General features: G+C 40.5%; 1 protein-coding gene across 1 annotated transcript; it reads left to right on the forward strand.

Moving 5' to 3' along the window:
* Positions 1-27,867, forward strand: LOC146469779 (cysteine-rich motor neuron 1 protein-like). The gene is made up of 17 exons (XM_085122933.1): positions 1-320; positions 1,988-2,287; positions 3,899-4,114; positions 4,784-4,853; positions 5,366-5,571; positions 6,753-6,806; positions 7,614-7,799; positions 8,885-8,944; positions 14,116-14,181; positions 19,112-19,168; positions 20,917-21,132; positions 21,455-21,499; positions 22,764-22,985; positions 23,761-23,973; positions 24,957-25,026; positions 25,725-25,780; positions 26,450-27,867. Exons 2-17 carry the CDS (start codon positions 2,008-2,010, stop codon positions 26,473-26,475), a joined length of 2,043 nt encoding a protein of 680 aa, XP_084979059.1. The 5' UTR covers positions 1-320; positions 1,988-2,007; the 3' UTR covers positions 26,476-27,867.
* Positions 27,868-27,928: the final 61 nt, after the last annotated feature.

The following is a 27,928-nucleotide window of genomic DNA, read 5'->3' on the forward strand; positions in this document are numbered from 1 at the left end:
TGTCGATTCCGCGAAATTTCTCTTGAAATTGTGGCCGGAAGACCCCTATAGTATTCAAGGAAGTAGTTTTCTAGGAAATTACTTCCAGTATCTTCATTTCTCGATTTCATTGCCAAATTTAATGACGTGACCTTTCCAGACTGCATGACTGATTGACATTCTCCGGTACCAAATAACCTACGTATAGATTTAATTTTCACACATATCAATTTCACACGTTAGCGTATTGTTAGTGGCTTTATGGAGGATTGCTCTTGTACTACGCAGAAAGAATCCTGAAATACCGCTGATTCAAAGAGGAAATTATCGCTTCAGTATAGGTAGGTTTACTCTAATACTGTGTTTGGGGGAAAATTGCGAGAATTGACTTCGACAAATTAGCTTTTCGTCACTTTTCTGACACTGACTCCAGGCAGAGATTTTCTTCGAGTGTTTGAAAAGCGTGCGTTGGAGCATTTTCACGTGTAACGCTCGTTTTTCATAGCCTTTTCTCTCTCCGATCAAGCCTCTCGTAAGTAGGTCGTGAGCAGAGTCTTGAAACGGTAATAAGAAAAATATTTCATTCAATAAAAATGCGCGCGTGTATTGAAGAATAGGAGTGCGACGTATTCTAATCGGATTTCCGCTCGTACACGATGATTTTTCCGTTTTTTTTGTTTTAGTTTCGTTTGACTTTTTGTGCACTCTACAGATAAAGCTTGGGCGGTGTTTTCTGTGCACAATTTTCGATCAGTAGACTGACTGTTCTTTACGCATGCAAAGCTCCATCTCAGCGTGCTATCAAATTATTGTTTTCTGCGCAAACAAGGCCGTACACCATGCAGTATGCTGCTTGCGTCAAGATTTCGTCGCTCATCAAAGACCTTTCACCGTTCAGAATCAACAGACGATGAGTTATTTAGATTACTTTTTAATTCACAAGTACTCCAATTCGTTGGAGCTGAAGGAATGCTTGTATTTATATTTGACGTCGAACGATCAGGGCTCGGGTTTCTCTTTGGAATAGAAGATTGTAGAACTAATTATGAGTGAAATGGCAGGCTGCCAGTCGCTTCTAACTCGTGTAATCTATACGATAGTCTGCTGTATTTGGAGCTTTTTAAACTTACAGAGCGGTTAACAGTGGGAATGAGTGTGCTCAAGATTTGAATCGTCGAACTAAGTTTTGCAACCATTCAGGTTTAAAATAAGAAAAAAAATAAGCTTAATTTAAGCTCAATTATAGTTGATTAGCTTAATTAATCGAATTGGCAACACTGATAAGCGATCAATTATATCAATCAATTGGTATGGGGAATTGTTAACAAGTGCTAAAAATATCGGTTTTGATAGTGATTCCCAATAAAATTGATAAGAAAGTCAGCTAATCACATTAAAATTGATTGCTGAAGACACGATAAATGTCAGATTTCTCTCAAACTTGCCTGCACTGTTGTATCATATTAGCAGGTAAGATAAGTTTTTGGTAAATATAAATAGTGAGCTACACTTAACCTGCACATGACAAATACAATACTAAGGAATAATACTACATTAATTTAGGTTCACAGTTGCTTTCACAGATTTAAAATTCAAAGGTTTTTCACAAGATTTCCACAGATTTTTCTTCAATATTGTAACATCAATTTGCGCAAGAATAATGCTATTAAATAGCATCAACATATTTTCTGTGGCCGGTTGGTTATATTAGGGAAAATCTTCCATCCTCTGTTCAGTGTTGAGCATTAACACTTGTAACATCACAGTCGCATTGATCCTTCTGTGTTGTTCAACGACATGTGTATATGGGAGGAGGGGTTGGGTGCATGGTGGTGAGGGGGGGGGGGGGGTGGTAGAACAAGTAGTGAAATCATGTCTAGAATGTTCTCAGTATTAGGCTAACAGCTCCAATGATCTGCCCAGGATTGAAGGTTAATAAAGCGAACACGTGTTTTAATTTAACTGGAAATGAATTTTCATTGGATCGTTGTTGTATCTGTTCTTTTAGCACTCAGCAAAATCTCGACAATGAAAGTTGCATTGCTGTTCATTGGAACGTTTCTGCTGGCTTGTCACACAGTCGTGTCTTTGACGTGTCCGGAATGTTCTGAACTTGAACCATGTCCAACTCCTGTCAACTGCAAGGGAGGCACAGTCTTAGGTATTTGTGGTTGCTGTTCTGTCTGTGCCAAGGTGGAAGGTGAAATATGCGGAGGAATGTGGGAGGTTGAGGGTCGCTGCGACTCTGGTCTTACTTGTGTTATAAGAGACGGACGTTCAAAGGCTGGCGTTGGAACCTGTGAACCTGGTTAGTTAAATTAATTTACCTTAATTAAAGGGGCAGTGTCACCTATTTTAGTGTTACTTTGAGTGGCCAAGAAACATACTTCAGTCAACCGATGGAATCATTAAAATAATGGTTCAGTTTTGTAAACAATATCTAGTCACAGAAACTAGTTTTAGTTATGTTTGGCTGCGGATGGTTAGGATGGAAATGGATTACAACTTGAAAAAAATGGCCAGCTTTTTCAAGTTCTTCTTGTGTATTGTAGAGAATTTGCTAAAAACCTATTAATTAGTTCTTCCTTGTAGAAATCCCTTAAGAGTTTTTCCCTATGTTCTAAAAGTAATTTCATGTTAGGAAAAAGGTTTTTGTCAAATGTTTGATCAGTTTTGACCAAAATACAGCAAAATCGCCATGACAGTGCCCCTTTAAAGGCACTTTCAATCTGTCAAAACTGACTGGTCCATAAATGGAGGTTTGAACCAAATTGAAGGATTGATTCTTTGAATTCTTCAAACTGGCACATTCTGAGAGATGACTGACCACAATTTTGAAGCAATTTAAAAATATGGCATATAAACTGTCCTTCAAATTGGTGCATTGATGATCAATGTGTGAAATAAATGTACTGGCTGGCTTGTTCTGAAAAATGGAAAGCATGCACCGTTAGCATTTCTTACCAAAAAGGCAATGTAAGGTACCAACTTCAAATGAATTAAGCTCTGACTTAAGCTCAGTTTAGTCCTCAGGGGGTTCATTGCATGTACAGCGAGAAGTGAATCCAGATTTATAAATAAGAGGGGACTGACAGACCATATAGCATATATGTTAGAATTCATAAATATGTGATGCCCTAACACTTTCATTGGTGACATATGTTAAGGAATCCTCAAGGAATCTACCTTTCATCTGCCACAGATTTCACAGATACATGTTTTGTCATGGAATGTTAATGCACGTGCTGTGCTAGATGAAAAAACCTCCTTAGTTCTAATAACAAAGGAGATCCAAATTTGCACAACCCTTAAAAGTGGAGCTAATTAACCTGCTTGTTGAATATTATGGTATTTTGGGGTCCAAGCACTTAGCATCATTCACATTTGCCTGTCACTGTATACCTGAGTATACCCCTCTTGGGTTTCAGCCTCTAAGAAATGGAGAAGGGGGTTGAGGGCCGGGGTGGTTTAAGGCGGGCTAATGATTTTTAATTAGTCGACTAATTTCTAGTTTATTGATAAGAGAATTACAATTGTAAATAATGTGATGGAATATGTTAAGCCTGGTGAATAAATGAGAATGATGCGTTAATCAGTAAATGACAGTGGCATACTTACAAAAAAATCAAAGTGTTAATCAGGAGTTGAACCTAAGACCTTCCAATTACGAGTTCGGATGCTCTACCAGTGAGCTACAGGAGACTCGTGGGAGCTAAGGCCAATCCTAGCAGTATGCAGGATGTTTTTCCCATGAACCTAGTAGTTTAATGGCCTTAGCTCCCACGAGTCTCCTGTAACTCAGTGGTAAATCATCAGCTATATACAGTTATGTGTATTTATTTACTTTTTTCGGTCAGTATTCATTTTCAAACCTGCCAATGCAACCTAATCTGGTGTCTACTTGTTTTCTCTGTCAAAGCTGTGTGCAAGGGAAAGAGGTGTGGTTTCCGCAAAGTGTGCACCTTAGGGAATGATGGGTTTCCCCTTTGTTCCTGCCCTCAAACTTGTGGCAAATACAAGCGAAAAACAGTCTGTGGCTTCTCTAATGGCAAGCAGTACAACAATGAATGTGAACTGCGGAAAGAAGAGTGTACTTCTGGCCTTGTGATAGGTGTCATGCAAGGACCTTGCAAAAGTTAGTAATTATTTGTGTCCATGTTACCTAGCTATAGACCACCTTAATACTTAATCCCTTGATCTCTTAACAGCCATGAATACAGTAAACGTGTACACAATTAGTTTTCCTTCTACACCTGTAGTCTCTACAGATTTTTATTTCAGCTGGTATTTAGGAGTACTTGTTAGGAGAACCTGATTTAGACCAAGGCCTACACTGTAATCTCTCATTGTTGGCCAATCACTGTGTGGTTTCAGAAAATGTATTGACGCTGGTTATTTGAGATGGTACATGGTTATAATTCCTGGGTTTCATGCAAGATATCAAGCCTTCAAAGTTCAAAACAGAATGACAATAATACAACTCGCTCGGTCTGTACCCAGGTCTCCATTCAAAGGTCTTTAGGGTGGACCCTCTGATCTGGTCCACCAGACTTTGAGACCTCCTGACCGCTCCCTCCCCTCTCCCCCACTGGTTTGGAGGGAGGGAGGGAGGGAGGGAGGGCGGTTTTGCACTGTAATTGTTTTCTTCCAGACATTATTGTCCATAACCCTGCCATACTAGGTTCTTTGTTTTGAAACTGATTAAATATTAAAATTATCGAACTTAATAACCATGAACCTTTAACTGCATGTACAATTTGTATAATACATGTAATTTATTGTCAGCTGTACTTACATTTGTCAGGGTGTTACCATGGAGGAAAGGTGTACTTGTTTGGTGAAACAAGAAGAGGCAAAAGACCATGTGAAGAGTGGTAAGTGTATGTTGATATGTTGTCATCAACTGGTGAAATTATTTATTTTATGAAACTGTTCTTGTAAAAGTCACATTGAAACTACTGTAATCTTACGTATGAGGTGGTGGTGAGAAATACAATAAATAAAAAATAAATAAAAAATTATTTCAGGATGTTTTAGTTTATTACTTTATATAATGCTGATTATCTCTGTGCTGTATCCCCATGCTAATTATTCCAAAGCGCTAATCTAAGCCTTTCAATCTTGGCATCAATGTGTCATTAATTAATTGGCTTTAATTACACTTCTCTGGTGCAAAAAAAAGGTGGTGTTACCACTTTTATCTGAATTAATGATAAAAAGCTCAATGGAAATTAAGTGTTGATCTGGCATGTTTTTTTTTTAAGAATTACAATTAAACTGTAATTTATTGGCACACAACAATTACATCAACTTTGCATTCTTGTACTTTGTACTGTAATGCTGGACCCGTAATATAGTTCCTAACTTCTTTGCAATTGTGTGACAGTAATTGTGTTCATGGCGAATGGAAGTGTCGCAAGGCAACTCAGTGTGAGCTACAGGAGCCACAAAGCTGCACTATTGCCGCAGACTCCCTTGGGAGGAGTGTTCAGTCTGACTGTCCCAGAGGCTTTTGGTGCAAGGTTCAAATTCCAGGAATCCCAGATGCTGGTATTCCTGAGGTAGCTGTGTGTGTACCCGGAAAGCCAACCAGTATGTTGATTGTATTACTTACTTTGCATAAGGAGTGGGTAGGGGAGGGGGGGGGGGGAATGAACGTGGAGGAAAGAGAGGTTGGAAAAACTGAACAGTTAAGTTGGCTCTAGACCCCTTTCAAATAATTTTTGTTAAACTTTGCAAAAAGTTGCACCTGAACATGCATGCTGATTACAGACTTTCCACAAAAAAATGGAGATCACTACACGGGCTTGGTTTTGAGTTATAGTTGTTTGAAGGTAAAATTAGGGGTGTTTTAGCAGGTTGTACTGTTGCTATGGTAAGCTATTATGTTGAGACAATGACCATAACTTGTTTTTAGGCATGTTTTTGATGCCATATATTATTGTTGTATCAATTCATGAAGAGCGGTTGTATTGATGGAAACCAGTGCTAGCCACCTTAAAGTGAGATAATTGGAGGGGGTCTGCAATGTGACTTCCAAGTGGTATATGAGTAGCTTCTGCCTTAGTGGGGTGGGGTATGAATCAGGAGGTAGAGGCTTTCGTTTGTATTGCAGGGGTGGGGTTGGGGCAAAGGAATGGTTCGGAAGTGGTGTTACTTGTAGGTGGAAGAGGTGTAGGTTGAAGTGTATGTGTTTGAAGGGTTGGGGGGGGGGGTAGTGTTACCATCAGGTGATAAAACTTGTGTTTTAGTGGGGTGGGGTGGGGTGGGGTGGGGTGAGGGCAAAGGTGACAGAGTGGGGTAGGGATCTGGGGAGTGTTTGTGGTTGTGGTACCTAGAGCCTCTGTTTTAGTGGGGGTGGTGTGAGCAAATGTTAATGCCAGGTAGTAGAGCTTCTGTTTTTAGTGGGGTAGGGTGGGCAGTGTTAATGCTTGCTAATGGAGGTTCTGTTTTCTGTGGTTTGGAGTGCATGGGAACAGTGACGGAAGTAGTAGAGCCTCTTTTATTGTGGGACTGGTGGTGGGCAGCTAGTGTGCATTGAAGAGTGTGGGAGGGACAAGTCATTGTTATTTGCTGAGTTTTGGAAGCTTGGCTTGGGGCCGATGTATTACTGACAATGGTATGTGATAGAAGCTGTGATTTTAATGGAGCAAAGGTCATTGGGGCAATTGGTAACACATTATTGTACTTGACTGAGAGTAGTTAGGGTTGTGGGTTGCTATAGTTACAGTTACAGGTATGCTAATTTCCAGCACATCGTTTTTTTTTTTCAGCTGGAGACGCTTCTTTAACCACTAGAGCTCCAACACAAGCTGCTCGTTTACGAGGTACATGAAACTTTACTTAGTTCTCAGTTGAATCGATATTCAACACAAGGAAAGGTTGGGGAGGGGAAGGGAGGGAAAGGGAGGGGAGGGTAAGTCACATATCTGAGCTTTATTTTCACAGATTGCAGCAAACACAGCTGGCAGTAAGGCTATAGGAATCCATTCACTTTCTGCCTCGTGGCTTCACTCATCTCATGACTCTCTCACTTGTCACTCACTTTCAGTGGCATTCAAAACTCATTAATAATTCATAAGCCCATTGACCTATCAAATGGTCGATAATACATCATGTGCAGTGACTTAATATCGATATATCTCCTCCTTATTAGTATGCGGAGCTGATAAAACACTCCTCATTAGTATGCGGTGTTTTCTCAGCTGATGAAACACTCCTCATTAGTATGCGGTGTTTTATCAGCTGATAAAACACTCCTCATTAGTATGTGGTGTTTTATCAGCTGATGAAACACTCCTCATTAGTATGCGGTGTTTTATCAGCTGATAAAACACTCCTCATTAGTATGCGGTGTTTTATCAGCTGATGAAACACTCCTCATTAGTATGTGGTGTTTTTCTTGCATGCTAATTTCCAACGTTCACAAAAGAATAATTGTTATGAACTCTTTTGACACACTTTTCCAGGAATGTTTTTGAAGCCCCGCAGCACGTGTTTTATCGGGGCTAAAACCACGAGGCGCAAAACACTCCTGCTCGTTTTTTAAACATTACGTTAGCGACAAAGATCTGTTAAGCAAAGATGGATTCCTACCTAACTTTTATGCTGTGTGCTTTCTTAATGACCCCCAGCTAGTTTACCGGATGAGTGCCAGCAACCACCCAGTGTTGGCCCGTGCAAAGCAGCATTCCCACGTTGGTATTACAATGTGGCCGAGCGCAAGTGTATGGAGTTCCTGTATGGAGGATGCGATGGCAATTCCAACAACTTCCAGACTAAAGCAGGCTGCGAAAGTTTTTGCATGCAGCAAAACAGGAGTAAGTATCCTTCATATAATTACCGGTAGCCAGAGTTCAACGATGTTCGACTGGTGTCGTGATCCAGAAAACGGAATTAAAGGCAATAGGGAGTTTAAGAAGCTACTACGGCGACAGCAACGAGAACGTCACAAAACAATAGGATATAATGAGAAAAACAAAGGCCCTGCATGTGCGTTATAAATTTTGGTACATTTCTCCACCTTGCTCGGCCAAAAAACAATGTGAAATAACCAAATTCAAAGCTTTGTGAAGAACGTGAGCACATGAAGGCATTTTTTTTTAAATCTCTGTCTCAACTTGAAGGCCGTCTCTACCTGTTCTGTTACTGGATAGTTCGGCCACATTGTACAAGTTAAACGAATTAGAGTAATCGCGAAGTAGTACAAGTAACGCGATGGCGGTGCCGTTGTGGTTTCTTAAAGTCCCTACTGCCAATGCGCATCTCGGGATGGTCCGAAAAACTCGGTGTTCATCAAAACAAAGTTATTTTTTGGACAATGCAAACTCACGACGGTGAATTTTTCATTTTCTTTCTTACCTTGTATGCCACTCCTACCAATTTGGTTCCTGGATAGTTTGCCATTTTTGTAAAAGTTGAGCGAGTTGAAATAATCGCGAAGTAGCACAAATGAAATAAAGCTATATTTTCAGGTGACGTTTTCATTGCCGTTGCCGTCGTTGTTGCTTAAGCTCCCAAATATTTTGACCGCGCTGAAGTCGTCATGAGAAGTGTTTTGATATTGAGCTTTAGTAAAAACTCGATCATTGTTTAATGCAATTCCAGGAATTTGATTGGCTTAGCAGTCCTTGTATATGAGGTATTATACCATGCCCGAGAAAAAGCGGTCATCAAACTGTCTTCTGATTATTCTTGCAAGATCTAAATCAGCAAGATCTAGCAACATTCTTGATTCCTTTTTAACAAAACAATTATAAGACTGGTGCTTGTTGGATATGAGTTGATTATAGCCAACATCTATCATCTCATATCCGACGGGTCTCGTTGAATTACTGTTTATTATAAACAGCAAGTATAAAGAATGGTGAGAAATCACAAGGTATGATAATGATCTTCTACTTAGGTTTTGTGGCTGCTGTCAAACGCACATCGCCCCCACAAACTAGACGGACCCGCACACCAGGTAGGGCGTGGCTTATGTTGTCAAGGTGATGTCACATAGTACGATTTTTAACGTAACTTTGAAAGTGAGAGATGATCCTTGCAGTGAAGATTGCTACTTAAGTGGCTGCAAAGACAACTTGAATAAATGTAGAATTGAACCCGATCCGAACTCACGACCTGCGATACCGGTGCATACCGATACCGACCTGCGATACCGGTTCATACCGATACCGACCTGCGATACCGGTGCAATGTCCCCAGCAATTCAGTTATCAAATCAGCTTAATTGGAGATCGTGATTTTGTGATTTCGCATTATACCCGTAGCTGGTGAATAAATGAATCTCAGAGGTGGCGGAGCGTTTTGAAACGTGGAGGGGGGGGGGGGGGGGGTCATCTTTCACCCCTACTCAAATTTTCCAAAAATGCCCTTTGCGTTGTTCGTTGGCACAAGCAAACCTCTTTGCAATCTTTACAGTGTCTAGTGTGTCTGTAATCGATTTGTGACAATGCATCAGGCGGATGCTACTGGTTACTTCAAATACATACGCAAGAGTTTGTGTCCCTCTCCTAACAGTGTTTTGGTGACAGGAGTTTTGTTGAAAGCTTCGCAAATGGTCCGTATATTTGTAACCTGACGTACTTCGGGAAGCGCAGTTCTCACTGCATCAAACGTTTTACAACGTATTATTTCGCCAAGCGCGATGCTGATAAAACGATTTGTGAAAAGATCACGAGATCGAATATTTTGCCAATTTTATGCTGCGCTAGCGATATTTTCGGCACCAAAACGGCCCCCCTGTCTTGTAGCCCCCATGTCCCCTGCTCCGCCGCCTATGAATCTGAATATAATTATAAATTGTATCAAATTGTATCAAGACGCTCTTACCGATGTTAAAAAAATTCAGCAGTTAAAAAGAAAATCTTTGAGCCACTGCTCTGAAGGAACATTTAGCAGTTAAAAAGAACAACTTTGCTACTCTGAAGTTGGCTATTAGCAGTTGAAACATGAACTGTTGTAAGCTGTCAGTGTTGACATGTCTGGCTAATGACCTAAGAGGCGACTTGAGTCGAAAGAAAGCTGAAACATTGTTGTTTGTGTGGCGATACGTAACAGGCATCGGTCAGTCTCTTCAAGTTTCAGTCAACTTAGTGTTCGTTTTAAATTTGTCGGTTTGTTACCAGTTTTTCCGTTACTGTTGCGATTGTTACGTTAAAAATCGTTGGAAATAATCCCACGTGACATCACCTTGATAAAAATTACGTAATTATGACGAAACGTATGTATCGTGCCATGATGCTCAGGGGTTTTGCATTTTACCATGGCAACTATTTTGAAACTTAGCTGCTCATTTTCATCGGAATAATTGTTGCGGGATTGATGTGTAGCGCTATCAAGAAGCTATGAAGAAGTCGGATACACAGCACAAGTGGCTGGTTAAGTCTGTCAAGTCCGTTGCCTTCCATATTCTTAGTAGCCGATCATCTCCACTGTAGATGCCAGCCGCAGTAAACAGCTGCTGGCTGTAAGTGAGATAGTGAAGAATTCAGGTGGCATGTACAGCTTACGGGCTGTTCTACAACTAGGCGAACATTCTTCCCAATTAACAAAACTAACGCACCCTCGGGTCTCAGGTGAGCAATACTAGGTCATGTTGTCTATGAGCATCAACGGAAAATGTCTTCCAGAGTCTGAGTGAGTTGGAAAGTAACTAAAGAAGATGGTTGTCTGCTGCACGGGATTGCTTCTAGCAACTTGAATACATCGTTGTCATCGAAGGTGCTTCAAAGTGGAGCTGCTGTGGCCGTACAAAAATGGGTAGTGTTACAGTTTTGAAGATGGCATCACATCGGTGTGGCTAACCTGCAGCGGGTCTATTTCATGGCACGTGGGAGTTCCTGGTTCACCGTACTGATTCACGAACTTTCAGATGGTGGCCAGGTCATTGCTCACCGTGAGAGAAACAGTAACATCCGATCATGTGGTATGTTGGAACTTAAGTGCGCTGGTCTCCTTCAAGACAATGTGTAAGATTGTTTAAGTGCGCTCCAGTGGGAAGGAGACATGTTACGGCCTTATTCATCACCTGCGTTGCAAACAGAACTGGCAGTTATGGCAGTACATCATTTTATACTTGTTAATTTAAGGAGGTTTAGCCTAGCAGGGAATTTTACGGGTCGGGACGAGACCACCCGCGTTTTACCTTGTGCTCACTTATTTATTCCCTTAATGGCTTGTTACTGTGGACAGACAAATACTTTTTTTGACTGCCATTTAATGTATTGAAGGATGAGTGACGTAAGTTAGGTCGTAGCTAGAAGCTGCACATGTACGCTTGTGCGTACCGATTTCTTTTAGTGAGTTTGTGCTTTTCCGTTATATGCAGAACCACCTATTGCAGTGTGGAGAGAAGCCTGCTTGTTTCCTCGGGTAACAGGCCCCTGTCGTGCCTCTAATCCCCGTTGGTATTATGACACGTTTTCTAACAAATGCTTCAAGTTCACCTACGGCGGGTGTAACGGCAACATGAACAATTTTCGCACCAAGGCAGAATGCAAGAGGCGTTGTATGAGACGAAGAGTAAAATCACGTGCGAGGACTGCTGTGCATTGGTATGGTGCGCTAAGGCGACGCAGTGCTGAGAACAGAAAATTCCGCAATGGTTAGCTGGGTGCAAATAGAGCCGGCACGTAACACCCTTCTTATATACAGAGAAACGTACTTGAAACGCTACAACCAGATATTATCAAGCTACTGTTTATGAGGACATATAGAGATCTATGTTAAACTAATAATCATAACACAATACCGTATATACGTAAAGGTACTGTGAGCTAAGTGGACGTTTGTGTTAGCTATATGGGACTTCTCCCAGTGAGATCAATTTATAGTCGTGTATATGGGGAATAAGACTCACACCTTTCGTGGTGTAGCCTTGAGATAACCGAGACATATGCAACTTTGGGTCTGTCTAAAATTGCGTGACGTTAAATCATCTTTTCTTGACTAACTTTGCTTGAACAACATGGTGTAATGTCGACTGAACTGCGAAAGACAAGAAAACTGCGGCAAGTGAACGAGTTAATAACAGAAAAAGTGCTCTATTTATGATGAGAAAATTTTGTGAAGTTCAGTTGTAGTTTCAAGAAATGTGAATAACAATCGTCCCAGTTTTAAGTACGATACCTTTTGAGTAGAATTTTATTTCATCAAGACGTGTCCAGTGTGCTCAATTGAAAAGTCTGAGTTTAAATGGTGAGTTTAAATGTGCATACTCCTTCCAGTTTTAAAAGCGGAGTAAAACAAAGCAGAGATTATACAAAAGTTTTCTTTTATTTTCGTTATACGTTTTACGGCGTCTCCAGAGTACTCAATTGAAAAATCTGGGTTTAAATGTTGAGTCCTCTTCCAGTTTTGACAACGGAGTTAAAGAAAGCGAGGAAAGTGCAAAAGTTTGTCTTTTATTTTTTCGTTTCACGAGCCCGTGTGAGAAATGATGGTTTCTCGAGTTCTTTCAAGGTAATTTTCTCTTTATCCTTTCATTTGATAATAGGTAAGGCGCATTTATACTTCAGGAAAACATGGCTTCGTATTCGGATTCGTGAAAAAAGTGGTATAGAACAAACATTTTTTATCACAAATATTTTAGCCCAGGTCGAACAAAAAGTACCTTGCATGGTTCGCCGATAATGAACGTGCCATTTACACTATATTTTACAGGGCAAAAAAAAACCCAGTTTTACTAAGTAATTTTTATGCTCGTAACAATGCAATCATCACGCAAAACGAGGATCGAAATTCACCAAGCACCATCAAGGACAATGCTACTTATATTAATACACAGTCGGTTGACACCATCGCCTGAGGAAGACCAGTTGTATAATGGTCGAAACGTTGCGATCAACACCTACGCTACACATCGTGAGAAAAACGATTCATTTTGTTCTATCAATGCACGAAAACTCGACATTTAAACTCAGATTTCAAATTGGAACTTAACTTGTAAAATAGGAACGCTATGTGACTTCGCTCGATTGACTTGCATGAAAATGTAATTTTTTGCACTTGTTATTTACCCTTGTATTATCTGTAATTTTTAGTTATTTTGCGCTAAAAGTGGAGTTACCTTGACTACATATCAATATACACATTTTAACAATTCAACTATTGAATTTTAAGAGAAAGTGGCGAAGGCGAAAACTTATAATAAGTTAGTGTGTAAATCAGGTTTTGGTTAGCATTGAATTAAGCAATATTGGCACTTACACTTCAGCTGGTTACAGGTCAGATATCCTCAAGCTGTGACGCTCATCTGACTACAGTGGATTTAACAACTAGTAGAGTTTCCATGGCAGCGAGTAAATAGCTCAACGTATGATTAATGTATTACAGAACCGCGACCTAGCAACCAATCAAATCGGCGTTTAGAACAAATAATTACGTCCGCACTGTTGCCCTTCACATCTTGATTCTTAACAGTTGTGACTGAAACTGGAGGGTCACTAGTGCCAACAGTGTTTGGGCTCTTGGCTCATGAATTAATATTTACACACATGTATACACCTCAGTAAGCAATCCCGTATATCATACTTAAAAAAAGAGTTACATTTAGTTTTGGGAAGATTCCTTCTCGTTTACGTCAAACATTCCCTTGGACTTAGCACTTAGTGTAATCCTACATTTAGGGGATTAATTATTTGGTTAAGATTTTTCGTTATTCTGCATTCGAACGAGCACAGGCGTAATATGTTAGCGGGTGATGTTACTTGCTTTGAGGTGTGCTGAACACCTGTGAATAGGACTGACTGCTGTGCAGTTGACAGTTGTGAAGATGATGATCATGATGGTCATTATCATAATGATGATGATGATGGTGGTGGTGGTTAAAATAGTGGTAATAGTAATGATGACGACAATAGTGTGATAATGATAATTACTGTGACGATGACGATGTTTTGGAAGATGATGTTGATAGTAATGAGCGATGTTGGTCGAGTCGTCTACACCTATAATTAAATAATTGAGGTAGGATGTAATAAAGAAGCTTTTAACAAATAAAGCAGTATGTGAACTTCTGCAGTTTCCCCTTAAACTATCACAAACTTACAAGCTGCATTTAAGTGACAACGACTTCACACGTGAACGTTTTGAAACTAAGCGCAGTATTTTCTTCTTTTCTTGCCCCAACAGTTTCTCCACTGTCAACCACTTCAGTGTATAGCTTGACCTCCGACACTACTGCCCCAGTAACGTCAGGTGAGAACCAACGAACTCCTTCTCTATTAAACTTACCCTTTTAACAAACCTACATAAAAATACAGCTTATGAGTTTGTGACAGTTGAAGGGTACATAAATAACTTAAGATATGATTACACTCCTGAGCAATGCAAGCATAATGTTAAGCGCTAGCATAATCATTTTGATACTCACGCGTACAATTGGCACCCGCAAATGGTGAAATACGCAGGCATAGTGCCTTAAAACGATCCCGCTGTATGCAACGGGACCCGTTTGAAGGACAGTGCACTTTGCTTTAATCAATGCCGGCGTTGTCACGGTAACTAATGACGCAGGCACAACAGAGTAGGCATAAGCGCAATTGCAAACGAGCAAACATGTGCTCTTCTTGCGCTTCCGTTTATTCTTGTAGTTGTGCTTACACCTCATGTGTTTACACGTACGGATGGTTTCTTTTGCTTATTCTTCCGCTTATTTTTGCACTTGCATTGTAAGTCGAACAGCCTTTACTCGCTGAAATGTTTTATAGTTTACAGTGTGGCTAAACCGCACACGCCTAAAACATTCCACGAGTTTTGATTGTGCTGCTGGCAATAAGGGATTCGAGTGTTAAGTTCTTCAGTGACTGACGGAGATCCTCTGCAAAACTTTACGGTTTTGTGGGTCACAAGATCAATCTCAGTTATCATTGGTCACCACAATGTCTGGGACATTTTTTGCGTGTGATTAGTTTAGTTGAAACCCTTGGGTATCAGTAGAGTGATCGTAAAGGCGCTGTTACACTAGGGAAATTTTCTTGCAACTTGCCTGGCAATTTTGTTGCGACACAAGTTGCGCGAATGGTTGCTCAGAGTAACAAGCCCTGAAATGGACTTCTCTCGCAATCTGCTTTTGTTGAAGAACAGATTCGAAAAGTAGAAGTCGGTTCTACTTCATGCAATGGTGATTGCAACTAAAACATTTGCGAGACATGTTCATTTCAGCCGGATCATACTGCTCAATACCTTTATTAGAATCAAGTTTACACCTGGATTTTATCCATCGACCGAAACGTTAGAAGCGCGCTTTGTATAGCACGAGAAACCACCGGGAACGGTTTTTGTCAATAGCTTTCGTCGTGAATGTTCCCACTTCACGATTTCATCCATGAACCCATACGTTAGAAACGCGTTATATGGCATAAACAGAGTCTCACGAAAATTTACATCTGCATAGTCATACTTGAGAATTTAAACCACAGAATCGCACATTCGACATTAGGGTTGTAGGAATAATACTTGTATTCCATATTATTTTATGTAAACTACTTTCACAAAAAGTTCAAAAACTCTTATTAAAATGTTCAGAACTTTCCATTGTAGAATTATATTGAGTGGGAACAATCACTTTTTGTTCATTGCCTTTTCTACATTTCAAAACTCATTAATAATTCATAAGCCCATTGACCTATCGGATGGTCGATAAAACATCAGTGCAGTGGTTTTAAAACCCGATAAAATCCCCTCTTTATTAGTATGCGGTGTTTAATATTGTTTCTCGTATGCTAATTTCCAACGTCCACAAAAGCATCATTGTTTTGAACTCTTGACACACGCTTTTCCAGGAATGTTTTTGAAGCCGTTCAAAAAACTCGCAGCACGTGTTTTATCGGGTCTAAAACCACTCGGCTGCGCCTCATAGTTTTAAATCCTGATAAAACACTGCTGCTCGTGTTTTAGATATTACATAAAACACTGCTGCTCGTGTTTTAAACATTACTCAACCTACGACTCTCATGTTTTAAACTGAGGAGGGAGGGAACGGACCCATTTATGTCCTGATCAAATGTCGGGAGGTTTGACAGGTGCATTTCTCTCGTTTTTGGTGGATTTTTTTTTAATTGACACCATTTCGTAATTGTGGCATAAAGGATTTGGTCGCTGGGAATCCTGGGCTACATGTAAACAAGGGGTGCTTACCATTTACGCAAACCACCCGGATGGAAATTTCGGCATAAATACGAAATGATTTAGCTTGTCTTAACAGAAGATGGATAACATGCGAAATGTATGAACATCAGCTGTGAATCCCAAAAGGAGTAATAAAAATGCATCACTTTGACCAGAAGCCCATAATTTCAGAAGTGACTCCAAATGGAATTATGCGTACCATTTGATTTTCCAACTGGAATTTCCGGGTTTTCCATGTAAATGGTAAGCACCCATGAAATGCACTTTTTTAGATACAAGGGACATGTGGTGACACGTTGTTATTAAAACAATATTTTGCATGCAGTATTTGCATTCGTGTTTGAACTGCGGTTACTTCTTAGGGTTGGCTTGTGTTTAGTGTACCTGGTAACTGTGGTGCTATATGCCAACTTTTTACACCACTAGTAGAAATAGTGAGTTTACACAGAAAAGAAGAAGAAAATAGGCCATTTCCGAGTTGCTGTGAACCTCATTGTGAAAGCGAAGCTATGTGCAAAAACTAGTTTGTTTGCATATGAATGAAACCTAATTTTCATAATAAAAACTTTGCACTCAGCCTCGCTTTCATAACGAGGTTCAAAGCAACTCGGATATGGCCTGTTCTCTTTGTGTGAGCAGCTAATTCAGAAGCAATCTTCGTATCAACCAGAGGTCAGCGATTTAAACAGAAGATTGCTTGGGCATGCAGGGATAATTTGCTGTTCACAGGGAAAAACTGCGTCAGGAAGGGGGGGGGGGGGGGGGGGGAAGTAAAAAGGAATGTTTGGTCTATCAACAGAGTTGATAATTTACAGAACATCAACTACCGCGAAGGAAGTTCGGAAATGTGATCTTAACCACAGTCGAAGCTCTCGTAAGCGACCACCTCGGGAATTGGAAAAAGTGGTCGTAACTAGAGCTGGTCGCTTACGAGAATGCAATCTCGCAAGAAACCAAAAGCTGAAATAATAGAAGCTGGTCACTTACCAGAGCTCTTAGCATAAAGCTTTCTACCTCGGTCTCAGGGTAACACTCTAGATTCAGCAGTAAATCATCTTGAATTTTAGTTTCGAGATCTTAATCTAAGAGTATTATTAGGCAGTGCTATAACGAAGTGCATACTTTTATTAAAGAGTTGTTGTAATACGTATCAGAATCTTCGAGTGGTCGCTTACGAGAGCTCAAAAACAAAGGGAAAAACCAGTTGGTAATTCCCAAAAGTGGTCGCGGTCGCTTATGAGGGCGGTAGCTTACGAGAGCTTTCGATTATAAATAAAGGGGTTTCACAATGGTGGTCGTAGCAAGAGCTGGTCGTTTACGAGAGTGGTCGCAAGGAGAGCTTCGACTGTATACGTATCCTAAAATTTAGTGAACTCTTCTTTTGATTCTCCAAGAATTATTAATGGTTTGAGAGTCTATTATAAAAAAAAAAAAAAAAAAGAGAAATAAGAGAGTTTCATCCCATTTCCAAACAAACTCGAAGTTGGGTAAAACGTCTTGGTGTTTGGTAATTGAATGAAACACTGTTCCTCGTGTTTGATATATTACTCAAATGTCTTGTGCCGCATTACTTTTGTGAGCACTGACCCTCCAAAATCTGAAAAGGGGGCCCACGGGACGTCAGAAACTAATTTCCAGAATAGATCCTGCACACGCACCAACTTAAATTTACAAGTGCTAGTGTTTAAACTGAACCTTTTCCTTTAAAGGCGCTTTCACCCATCAGGTAAGTAGTTGATGTTCTCGTTTTATTGAACAGAAGTCTTTGGACGACGTGTTCGTCACCACATAACCTTTACTGCGGTCCCTTTTCTTTGAATTGCAATTCGGCAAGTTACATACAGAAGAAATAATGAACAATTCCATAAGCACTTGTTGAATGTCTCGCAGCGGAGATGACAAATAGCGAACGAAGAGTGTAGTGCCGCCTTGACTGTGCTACGTTCATCATCCCACACCTAACACGCGTGCAACCTGGAAAAACGTATAATAGATCTTACTGATTTTATTTTGCCAAGAAAGACCGAATGACGATTTAAAGGCCGCTTCTTCCTGCGCATAATATAATGGCTGATTTCCAATGGCCGCTAAGCCAATCAGAATTCTGGAATTGTATTGTCCAATGATCAAATTTTCAGTTTAAAAGTGCTTTGTTGTACGACATAGCATTTACGAGACCGTGCTATAGACTCTGGCAAAAAATGTTCAAGAAACGCACCGTGTAAAGCCTAGATTTGAAGAAAGACAAATGTATACAAAAGATTCATTTAACGTAAAGTTGAGTCATACAGTTGGATATTTGGAAATGATCCGGCTTTTGTTAAACGGGGTAGATGATTGTCGGCTTCAATACACAATATATTAGTGTGTTTTGTAACAAGTCGTCAACGCCACAGGAAAGAGGACAAAAAGGAGAGAAAAGTGTGAATTTGGGTGTTGACTTGTCTCCATATGAAGGCGTCACTCGGTAAACTTTCAATTAAGTAAGTTTAACTTTAACTCGGCCAACCGGGATGACTTTTCTCGTGTGAACGCTCTGCTAAAGGTGACCCGATAAGGAGGGTAACCCGCCGATACGGGTAAATGTTTTCCCATATTAACAGTCTGGGGGGGGGGGGGGGGGGGACTCTCATATTAAACGGGCGGGGATGCTCGTAGTCTCGCATAAGGGTGTAAATTTCGGATTTTGGTCTAGGGTTCTCTGGGAAAAACGCCATTATATTTAGCCGTGAATGTCTCGTTTAGGGATGCACGCGAAGAAATGTAAAAATATATATTTGTCTGTGTTTTAAAATGGTCTCTTTTAAGGGTAAGAAAAAAAAGCTGTGGTCACGCCCAGATTTGTCTCCCTAAGGGGCTTAATTCAAAATTTCCGACGAGCATCCCCGCCCCTTTCATATGAGAGTCCCACCCCCCGGGATGAAAAGTCCCTAAGGGAGACTTAAGTTTGCGGTGAAGTAAGGTGTCTTCAGTTTTATAATCACTGTTTTTTTTATAGAGCAAAGAAGGAGCAAGAAGCCAGTAACGGTGCCCCGAACACGAAAACTTCCCATTGGTAGGTATAAATCTCTGGCTTTACTTTCAACTTTCTTTCGTACTTTTACAATCTACTGAGACTGTCGTTTGTTAAGTAAACGTTCGCTGACTTTTTGCAACAAGGTTGTCCCATGGAAAAGAATCAAGAAATTCCTGCCCTTTAAACCCTTAACCCCAAATATAAAAGAACAAATTCTCCTATCTTGTCCCCATACTTTTCTTATAAAAGTACTCGGCGAAAGTTATTAAAATATCAAGAAAAATTCACCTCGGGTGATCATATCCGTAATTCTCATGACGTTAGGGGGTGAATAAGCTTTGATATTACAAGGAGAAATTTGATGCTGATCACTGTTAGGGCTTAAATGATTAACCCGAATGGCTTCAGTCATTCGATATTACATTCCCTTCCCATTAGACGGCAACGACGGAAGGTATTTCAAGTAAATATTTGCATTATGATCGCGGACTTTATCCGCTCGTAAAAAATCGTAAAAATCGCTCGTAAAACCACTTTTTACGCTACAAGATGTGCAAGACGTGCAAGGACTAAGATATCTGATCACTGTCTCATATTATGATGACAAGTCTCATGAAAGTCTCATGAATGACCTGGCTACGGAAGCTGGGGTTCATAATGATCATCGTCATCATGATCATCATCATCATCATCATCATCATCATCATCATCATCATCATGATCATCATCATCATCATCATCATTTATTTGCCTTACTAAAAAAAAAAGAAATCATTCAATTTACGAGTCAAGGTAATGGCGAGGAGACCTTAAAAAACCACCAGGCTTATAAGAGAGGCCACCTCGGCTGTCATTAATAAATAGAAAATAGGGTGCTGCGTAAGTGCGGCTTGGTCAATTCATGATTTTACAGATAAAAACTACAACATTCTTTACTTAAAGGTGAAAAAACTAGATGAAGAAGTAATTGATAGTGGGAGAGAGTTCCAGATTTTGGGACCTTGGTAAAGGACTGTAAATTGCTTAAGATTTGTGCGACAAGAATGCGATCGATAGTGGTTGGCTGTTCTGGTACCGTAATTATGCACTTGGCTATTTGTTAAAAACAAATTTAGACAAATTGGAGGTAATAATTGATTTTGATGGGTTCTGCGTCTGTCTGGGTCTAGTCAGTAAACATAGAGATTAGCAAACGTGAAGGCCTGTCTACTGCGGTATGGAGTGGAGATGAATGTTTGCTTTTATCAACAGAGTTGATAAGGTAAATTGGCCGCCGTAAAGAGAATCGAGTGCTGACGTTTCGAGTGTTAGCCCTTCCTTAGAACGAATCAAGGTATTGCGGGTTGCATGTGGTTTATATAGTAAGCACTGGAGCTACGCTATTGGTGGGAGCGTGGTAACGTGGAAAACAAAATGGGCCCTTGGGCGAACGGTCACATGGTATAAAAGACACCTTGCTGGAGAGCAAGCTACGCACTGGGACATTCAAAAGCAAGAAAATTCGCCTTGTTTTTGGATGTCCCAGTTCGTAGCGTGCTCTCTAGCAAGATCTTTTTTGTACCATGTGACCATTAGCTGCAAAGGCCCATTGGTCAAATGAAAGCGTTCGTTGATTCCGTGGGAATTAAGATTGCCATTTTGAAAGATGAAGTCCAGTACTAAACTTTGGTATGGCATCCAACCGTAGCGTGCAAAGGTCGCGAGTTCGAAGCGCGTCAACTGTTTCCGTTCTAGTCTAGCAGCAAAAGTAATGGAGCTTGCTTACTCTTATTTTCTCTTGACACCAGCTAAGTGTCATGATTCGCCAAGCAACACGTTTTACGGCGAGGCCGAGTCTTGGGAACCAAATGATTGTACCGTTTGTGTGTGCCGTAATGGAACTCCAGAATGCTTGGCAACTGTGTGCCGCCACCCAGACTGTAAGGAGCCGCTGTACATCAAGGGACAGTGCTGCCCCGTTTGTCCATTGATCGACCCCAGCTCTTCAGACCACAACGAAGCAGGTGAGAAGCCATCGACAATCTTCTTTATCTTTCGAAATTGGAATTTTTTGAAAAATATCGATACTCGCAATAAATATCGCTTTTACGATACCTTTCGATACTGCTTACGCGTTCACCACTCGTTCATGTATAGCCTGAACATGAGCACTACCTGAACTGATGACGTCAAAGCAATATTCATGAACGAGTACGTCATAATATTTATATCGGAAATTGATATCGAAAAAATGCTAGCTATCGCATCGATTTCAAAAACTGGTATCGACTTATCTTCCTGGTTTAATTTAATTTACATTAGTACTAACACGCATCTTCTTTCTAGATCTCATCAAAGCATTCGCGGGAAACAAACTGGACACAGTGTTAGGTGTGTTGGTTTAAGTCTTGCTTTCTCCATGTACTGTTTAATGTAAAAAAAAGACTCGCTCAAGGGATATGACTGATATGGTAAAGTAATAGGCTTCTTTCGGTATATTAAAATTCAACTTTATAATGAGGTTTAGAGGACACAAACAAAGGACACTGAATAATCATGTTTATTCATTTCTGTTGTTTGTGACCTCTAGGCCTCGCAATCAAGCTGAATTTTAATATTTCGAATGGACCCTATAAAATGTACCCTCAAGGGCTGACATGCGCACTAAGTCGACAGCATGCAGTGCTGGAGGACATAAAAACGGTAACAAAAAAAATGTAAATGGCGAATTTATGTTTTGCAGACATGGGCAGGTTTTTCGTGTTTTTTTTTTTAGTGTCGTCTGCGGGACATCGTTAACTGATAGGCTACTATCAAGATTCCCACGTTCATGAAAGTTTTAATCAAACGTTTACGGGAAACGCTCTTTAGAACTCAAAGGCAAATGATGACGGTCAATAACTGCAACATTTCCTCATTAAATCCTAACTGCGTGTTGGTTGCTTTGGGCCTTTCACGCAGACAAATGGTGTCGGGACGGCTGATTAAACCCCCCCTCCCCCTCCCGGAAGATTCTTTTGTTTTTTTTGCGAGGGCAAGGTCACGCATTCGCCCATTTTCGGAGACCCAGGGACAGCTAGAAAAGAAAGTTAAACATTTAAATTTTCGCACCTTGAAAATCCCTTCCTCCCGACTAGCTGCCCCTGGGTCTCCGAGGATGACATTCGCCAAGGCTTTGACTCGTGTCACGCTAGCATGTTTTAAGAAGTCCATGGTGTATGTCATTGAACGCGCTCCCCTAATCTCTGATTACCACTCAGTTCAGTTCAGTTTCAGCCGCTAAATGTCCGTCGTTGGACGTAGGCCTTCTCCATTGACCTCCACTGGACCACGTTTTGCGCGACACGGTGCCAGTGCTTTAGGAAACTATCTAAGTCGTCCCTCCATCTCGTCCTTGGCCTTCCTCGGTTCATTGTGTGTCCCGGGGAGTCCAGGACGTAGTGCGGGTTGTCCAACGGTTATCTGTTCTTCTCGCAACATGACCAGCCCAATTCCATTTGAGTTCGCTTATCGTTACATGATATCTCGTACTGTGGTTTTTTCACGTATCCATTGAGCTGTTTTACGATCTTGCCATGTGATTTTTTCAAAACATGATTCTTTCATGGGCTCTCTGATTACTACAAGTTAACTAAAAAAAATCTTCATTGTTTAGTGAGCATCAATCATGGACGCCAGCAAGATGTGTGTCGGGACATACGCTCAGGGCAGTATTACCTGGTGGGTCAGAGCTGGCAGTTGGACAAATGTACGACTTGTTACTGTGGTAAAAGCGGCAAAGCGGCTTGTGCTGTGCAGATGTGCGAGAGAGACCCAAAGTGCAAGGATCTCCTTATCGACAACAGTCAGTGCTGCCCTAAATGCAAGGATGAAGATGGTGGGTATATTAATGGTTCGTTAAGATAATTTATTGTTATAGTAACAGTACTAAACGTTTTTACCCCAACTCAGGTAAGGTGGTTTGTTTTTTGAATTTGGGAAAGTTGCGTTGAGGTACTTCCTTGCGGTAATCTTTTCTCGTCACATCGCTAAAATACCATTTGGGATGTCGACCAACTAAGGAACGTTTTAAAGCTGCCTAACGCAACGTAAATTGAAAGAATATCACCTCCCCCCCACCCCCCCTCCCTTTGGGAGGGGTATGGGTAATCCTTAAAATGGACCATACGAGTTGGCTCCTCCCGTCAGGGATACCTTTGTCAGGTTGGAGATATGTAAAAGGGGAAAGTAATGCTAAAGTATAGAAAAGCAGATAGGAAAAATCGTCACTAGCTAGGCATTTGAAAAAGCCTTTAAAAATATGTTAAATATGTTATTTGAGAAGTTTTGAAATACGAAAATGATTTTATTCAATTGCTGTCGACACTTATTTTTTTTTTTTAAGGTATCAATTTCATTGCTACAGTGCCGAACAATAAGCCTGCGGAGTTCCTGCGGAGCAGTCTTTTGATTGGGGATTGGGGCTAATTAAGCAAAGCTTCAAATCCAAAATGGCGGCAAAATGCGGGAAATTTAAAAGCGGAAATAGACGATAATCATATCCAGGTTTTAGAACATTAAAACGCTAACTCTACTTTTTAAATAAAGCTTTTAAATTAAGACATTATTTAAAAATTTTAACTTGGGTCTTGCCTAAAATTTTCTTTGTACAGTTGTGAAATCTACGAGCAAGTGCTACGACACAGTGACAGAGAAATACTACAGGGAAGCTGAGCTGTGGCAACGAGACGAATGCACCTCGTGCTACTGCGGAAATGACCGGAAACCGGTCTGCACTGAGACTATTTGTCCACCAGTGTTTTGCAACGCGCCCATGAAGATCGAGCAGCGATGTTGCCCTGTTTGTCCAGCTAACATCCAGCAAGGTAAGTGTTTGCAGTTTGATTTGCCAGCTGGTGAAGGTTGTTTTTACCTCTTTTATCTCTAAGACAGAATCGATTTACAGCTAATTGCGGTGTTCTTATACAAAAAGGAAACGCGTTGGTATAGTGGTTAGCGTGTCGGACTTTCGGTCGGAGGATTGGTGGTTCGAGGCTAAGTTCGTTTCTGCATTGCTGTGTTGTTTCCTTAGGGGCTGTTTACATGGAGGGAGGAAGATGAGATCGTAGCACAATATGTTTTCTGTATTCAGTCAGCGTGCAAAATGTTGTTCTTGGCCCTAGCGCTAGGATCTTCCTGGCTGAGAGATGGAAGGAAGGAAGATCCTAGCACCATGTAAACTGCCTTCGCTCGGAAGTTCCTATTACTAGGGACAAAAATTAACAAACATGGCAGAGCCGAGCGTTCCGCCGAAAATCTTCTCAACTTAATCACCCCAACCGAAATTCATGGTTGGTCGAGAGGGCAAAATAACAAACAACAGAACAAAGTTCCCATCCCTAAAAAACAATGCAGCTGCAGGTTACAAGGGTCCAGTGAAAATGGAGCTTTTGAAGGGGGCAGGTCTACTGCCCCGGTAGCCATGAGGAAATTTAGATGGATATGCGGACTCAATTGTTTACTTTTTAATTACAATTCCTGTGTACCAGCCTCTGCACCTAAGCAATGTCTGTCGAATTCCGAGATTACTTTGAGCCCTGTAAGCATCACTATTAAATAAGAGGAATTAATCAGAACAGAAGAATAGAGTGTTTTCATTCACGTGACTACCGGCCATATTGGTTTACTGAAACAAAAGAAAGTATTAACTTAAAAATAGAGTTCAATTCCCAGAGGTTTAGTTTGGGACACCAACATGGCCGCCATTTCTTTGTTTTGGGACACCAACATGGCCGCCGTGACGTCATGTGAAAACACTCTATAAATATGTCAGTTAGACGTCAACTGCATAACCTATTCATCTTGACAGGTTGTATGTATGATGGACAGAAATTCCTGCACGGAGACTCCAAACTGCTGTTGGATAAGTGCACATTGTGGTGAGTATTTATTGTCGGATATCATGAAAATAAAAATTACAGATTTCTTTTACTTTTCACTGTAGCGTATTCCAGGACTTTGACTTGTTCATTACCGTTAAGTTCTGAGAGTAACGAGCTTTCCGTTAGACCATTGTGTGAATGATGAATAAGCAACGACAAGAAAATATGGCCGCTGCAAAGAGTGGCCGTTAGTGGAGATCCAATCACCACAATCACCAGACATAACTGAATTGTCATATTTGGCGAGTGTTATGACATAAAGCATATATCCCTCAGTTGATAAGCGTCCGGTGCTTTGTCAATATTTGGTCTGCCTGTTATTTTTTGCTTGGACAAACGTTCAGTTTTAAAGTTCTTGCGTCCATTTAGAAAAGTAATTAAGATTCACTTTGACAAAGTTCGCGCATTAATCACTTTAAGGCGAAATAAAACAAATCGAGGAGAACATTGTCACTTTGGAGAAGCTTGCAAGCTTTTATGAAGAAGTACAGTCGATCTTCTATTAAGCGGCAACGTATTAAGCGGTCACCCTCTATTAATAAACGGTCACTTGTCAAAGTTCAGAAAATTACGTCCCTTAATTACTGTGATTGTGATTTTGACCTCTATTAAGCGGTCGTGGTCACCCTTTACTTAGTTCCAACTAATGACAGATGTTTAACCACTCTTTGTCGTATTTTTTTTTTTTTTTGCAGTACTTGTGATAATGGTGATTGGCACTGTGCAACCGATAGGTGCTTGGGTTCACAGAGTAAGTTATTGTTACAAAAGCTGGTGGATATTCTCATACGTCAACATACCTTTTGTTTATGATAACCGCAGAATGCTGCATTATAGAACAAACCCTGGTCCCATGCAATAAACATTCCAAGACCGAACTTATGCCTTATTACCAGAATCATTCTAAGGCACGTTTACACTGTAAAACTAGTAATAATTAAAGATGGGGGGGGGGGGGGGGGGGATGGTGCGTGCGATGTCGCCAAGTTGGTGATGATGTCATGGGGAAGAGGACCCACCTTGTTTGGGGTAGGGAGTTATCGAAAACACCACCTTTCTAATGAACATTACCGACAAAATTTTATTGGCGTTAAAATTTGACTTCACACAGAAATATTCAGCTAGAAAGAGTCAGCATTGCTAGAGAAACAAGAAAAGTGAGGTTTGAGTCTCATTGTTATTGTTTTACTGCTGAATAGAGGGGTGACTATGCAATAAAGACACCATCTTTTGAGGTTGAGGAAGATTGGGGGGGTGGGGGGGTGCAGGTAGAGACCACCATGTATTTTGTGGTTTAGTGAGTCCTTCCATTTTTTCACGATTGACCGTGGTCAAATACGTGTCTTCACGGTGTCGATGTAACATTACCTAACAACCATGCCGGTATTAAAAGTGCATTTTGTGTTCTGTTGTTTGTCAGTGCAAGAAGATGGAGGGCAGAACTAAAGATGCAACTTCAAATCAGAAACAGAAGCAAGCTTTTGATTATCGTCATTTGGAAAAGCGTAACCTTAGATCCCTGCTAGATTCTGAAATTATTATGTTTACTCAGAATAGTATTTTTATCTTTGCCTGCTGTTTGACGGAGCTTATAATTTGGGGCATTTGTAATTGCTTGCGGCCGGTAGCTTCACCGCTCGTGTTGTTTTCGATTCTGGCACCGTACTCCTCAGGTGTACTGGTGAATGACCGTTCTAACTTTTAAATCTTTGGATGGAATTATCAAGTGTGACCATGGAAAAGAAATCTACTTGAGCTATTTTTTTTTTGTATGTTTTTGTTTTCCTTGAACAGGGTAGTTCCAATTTTGACTCTTCAGATAAAATTTCACAATGATTCAAATAAAAGCTATAGACCTTTCTCACTCGGCGGCCATGTTGAGTCAGGAGAATAAAAAGCTTTGTTTTTACGCGGCAAGCCTCGCACTGAATTCGCGTCTGGCCGAGGCTTGCCGAGCGAAAACAAAAGCTGTTTATTTCCCCGAGACTCAACATTGCCACTGAGTGGTAAGGGTCTATAGTGCAGCCTTTTCTATCGTGCTGTTCTCTTCCGAATGTTTTACAAAATGTTCTTTTCAGATTTTTTTGTTTTGTTTTAGCACGGCTTGTGAAGGGTTTGACCTGGCTAGTGGCCTTTGACTACCAAAACCAACGAGAACCTAACCTGCATCTCTCGAAAGTATCAATGACTTACCAAAACATGATTACGATTTTTCCAACGCAGTTACCCATTCAGATTAATGGGAATATTTAGTACAAACCTACCCAGTTAGTTCCTATATAAAATAACACACATTTTAAACTGTAGTTTTCAAGTGAAAAGAAATCGAGTCTCAGTTGAAACGTTGTCCAAATAAAATAGCTTCAGATCCGAGAGGTAGAACCAGTGACTTTCTTGGAAATGGCTGCATTTTTAGCAAATGCCCCAGATTTAACAAAGACAAACACTTCGTAAAAATATCTTTTCTGTTTGATTTTCGTTGTCTTATGAGGTACAGTTGTGATTGGACAGGAGCGCAGAAATTACACGACCAATTCATTTTAAAGTTAGTGTATATAAGCATCTCAGTAAAGGGTAAAAACTGACGACAGTATTGTAATCAGTTTCATGTTTTGAAGAGCGCCACAGTGAGATGTTGCTGATTTTTTTTTTTTTGCTATTATTTGTTAATGGGGGATCGATGCAAAATTGACTGCCATTTCAGATTTCTTTATTACGATAACATGTATTTTTATGCAAAATTGTTTTTTGATCATAATTGCATGTTGCCTATACGATAGCAGGGTAGTGTGATTATATGCTTGAGAATTTACAAATAAAATCGATGAAAAAAATCCAGTTGGGTTAATTTAAGTGACTTTGTTTTCAGTTGTTACTGTGTATGGTGGGTTTGACTTTT

The sequence above is a fragment of the Pavona decussata genome, unplaced genomic scaffold (assembly GCF_977016875.1).
Source record: "Pavona decussata unplaced genomic scaffold, jaPavDecu1.1 SCAFFOLD_119, whole genome shotgun sequence".
Taxonomy (NCBI): domain Eukaryota; kingdom Metazoa; phylum Cnidaria; class Anthozoa; order Scleractinia; family Agariciidae; genus Pavona; species Pavona decussata.

Coding starts and splice junctions, on each gene's coding strand:
- LOC146469779 (XM_085122933.1), top strand. CDS start 2,008: ATGAAAGTTGCATTGCTGTTCATTGGAACGTTTCTGCTGGCTTGTCAC. Junction 22,986..23,760: donor TAAATGCAAGGATGAAGATG/GTGGGTATATTA, acceptor TTCTTTGTACAG/TTGTGAAATCTACGAGCAAG. Junction 25,781..26,449: donor TAGGTGCTTGGGTTCACAGA/GTAAGTTATTGT, acceptor GTTGTTTGTCAG/TGCAAGAAGATGGAGGGCAG.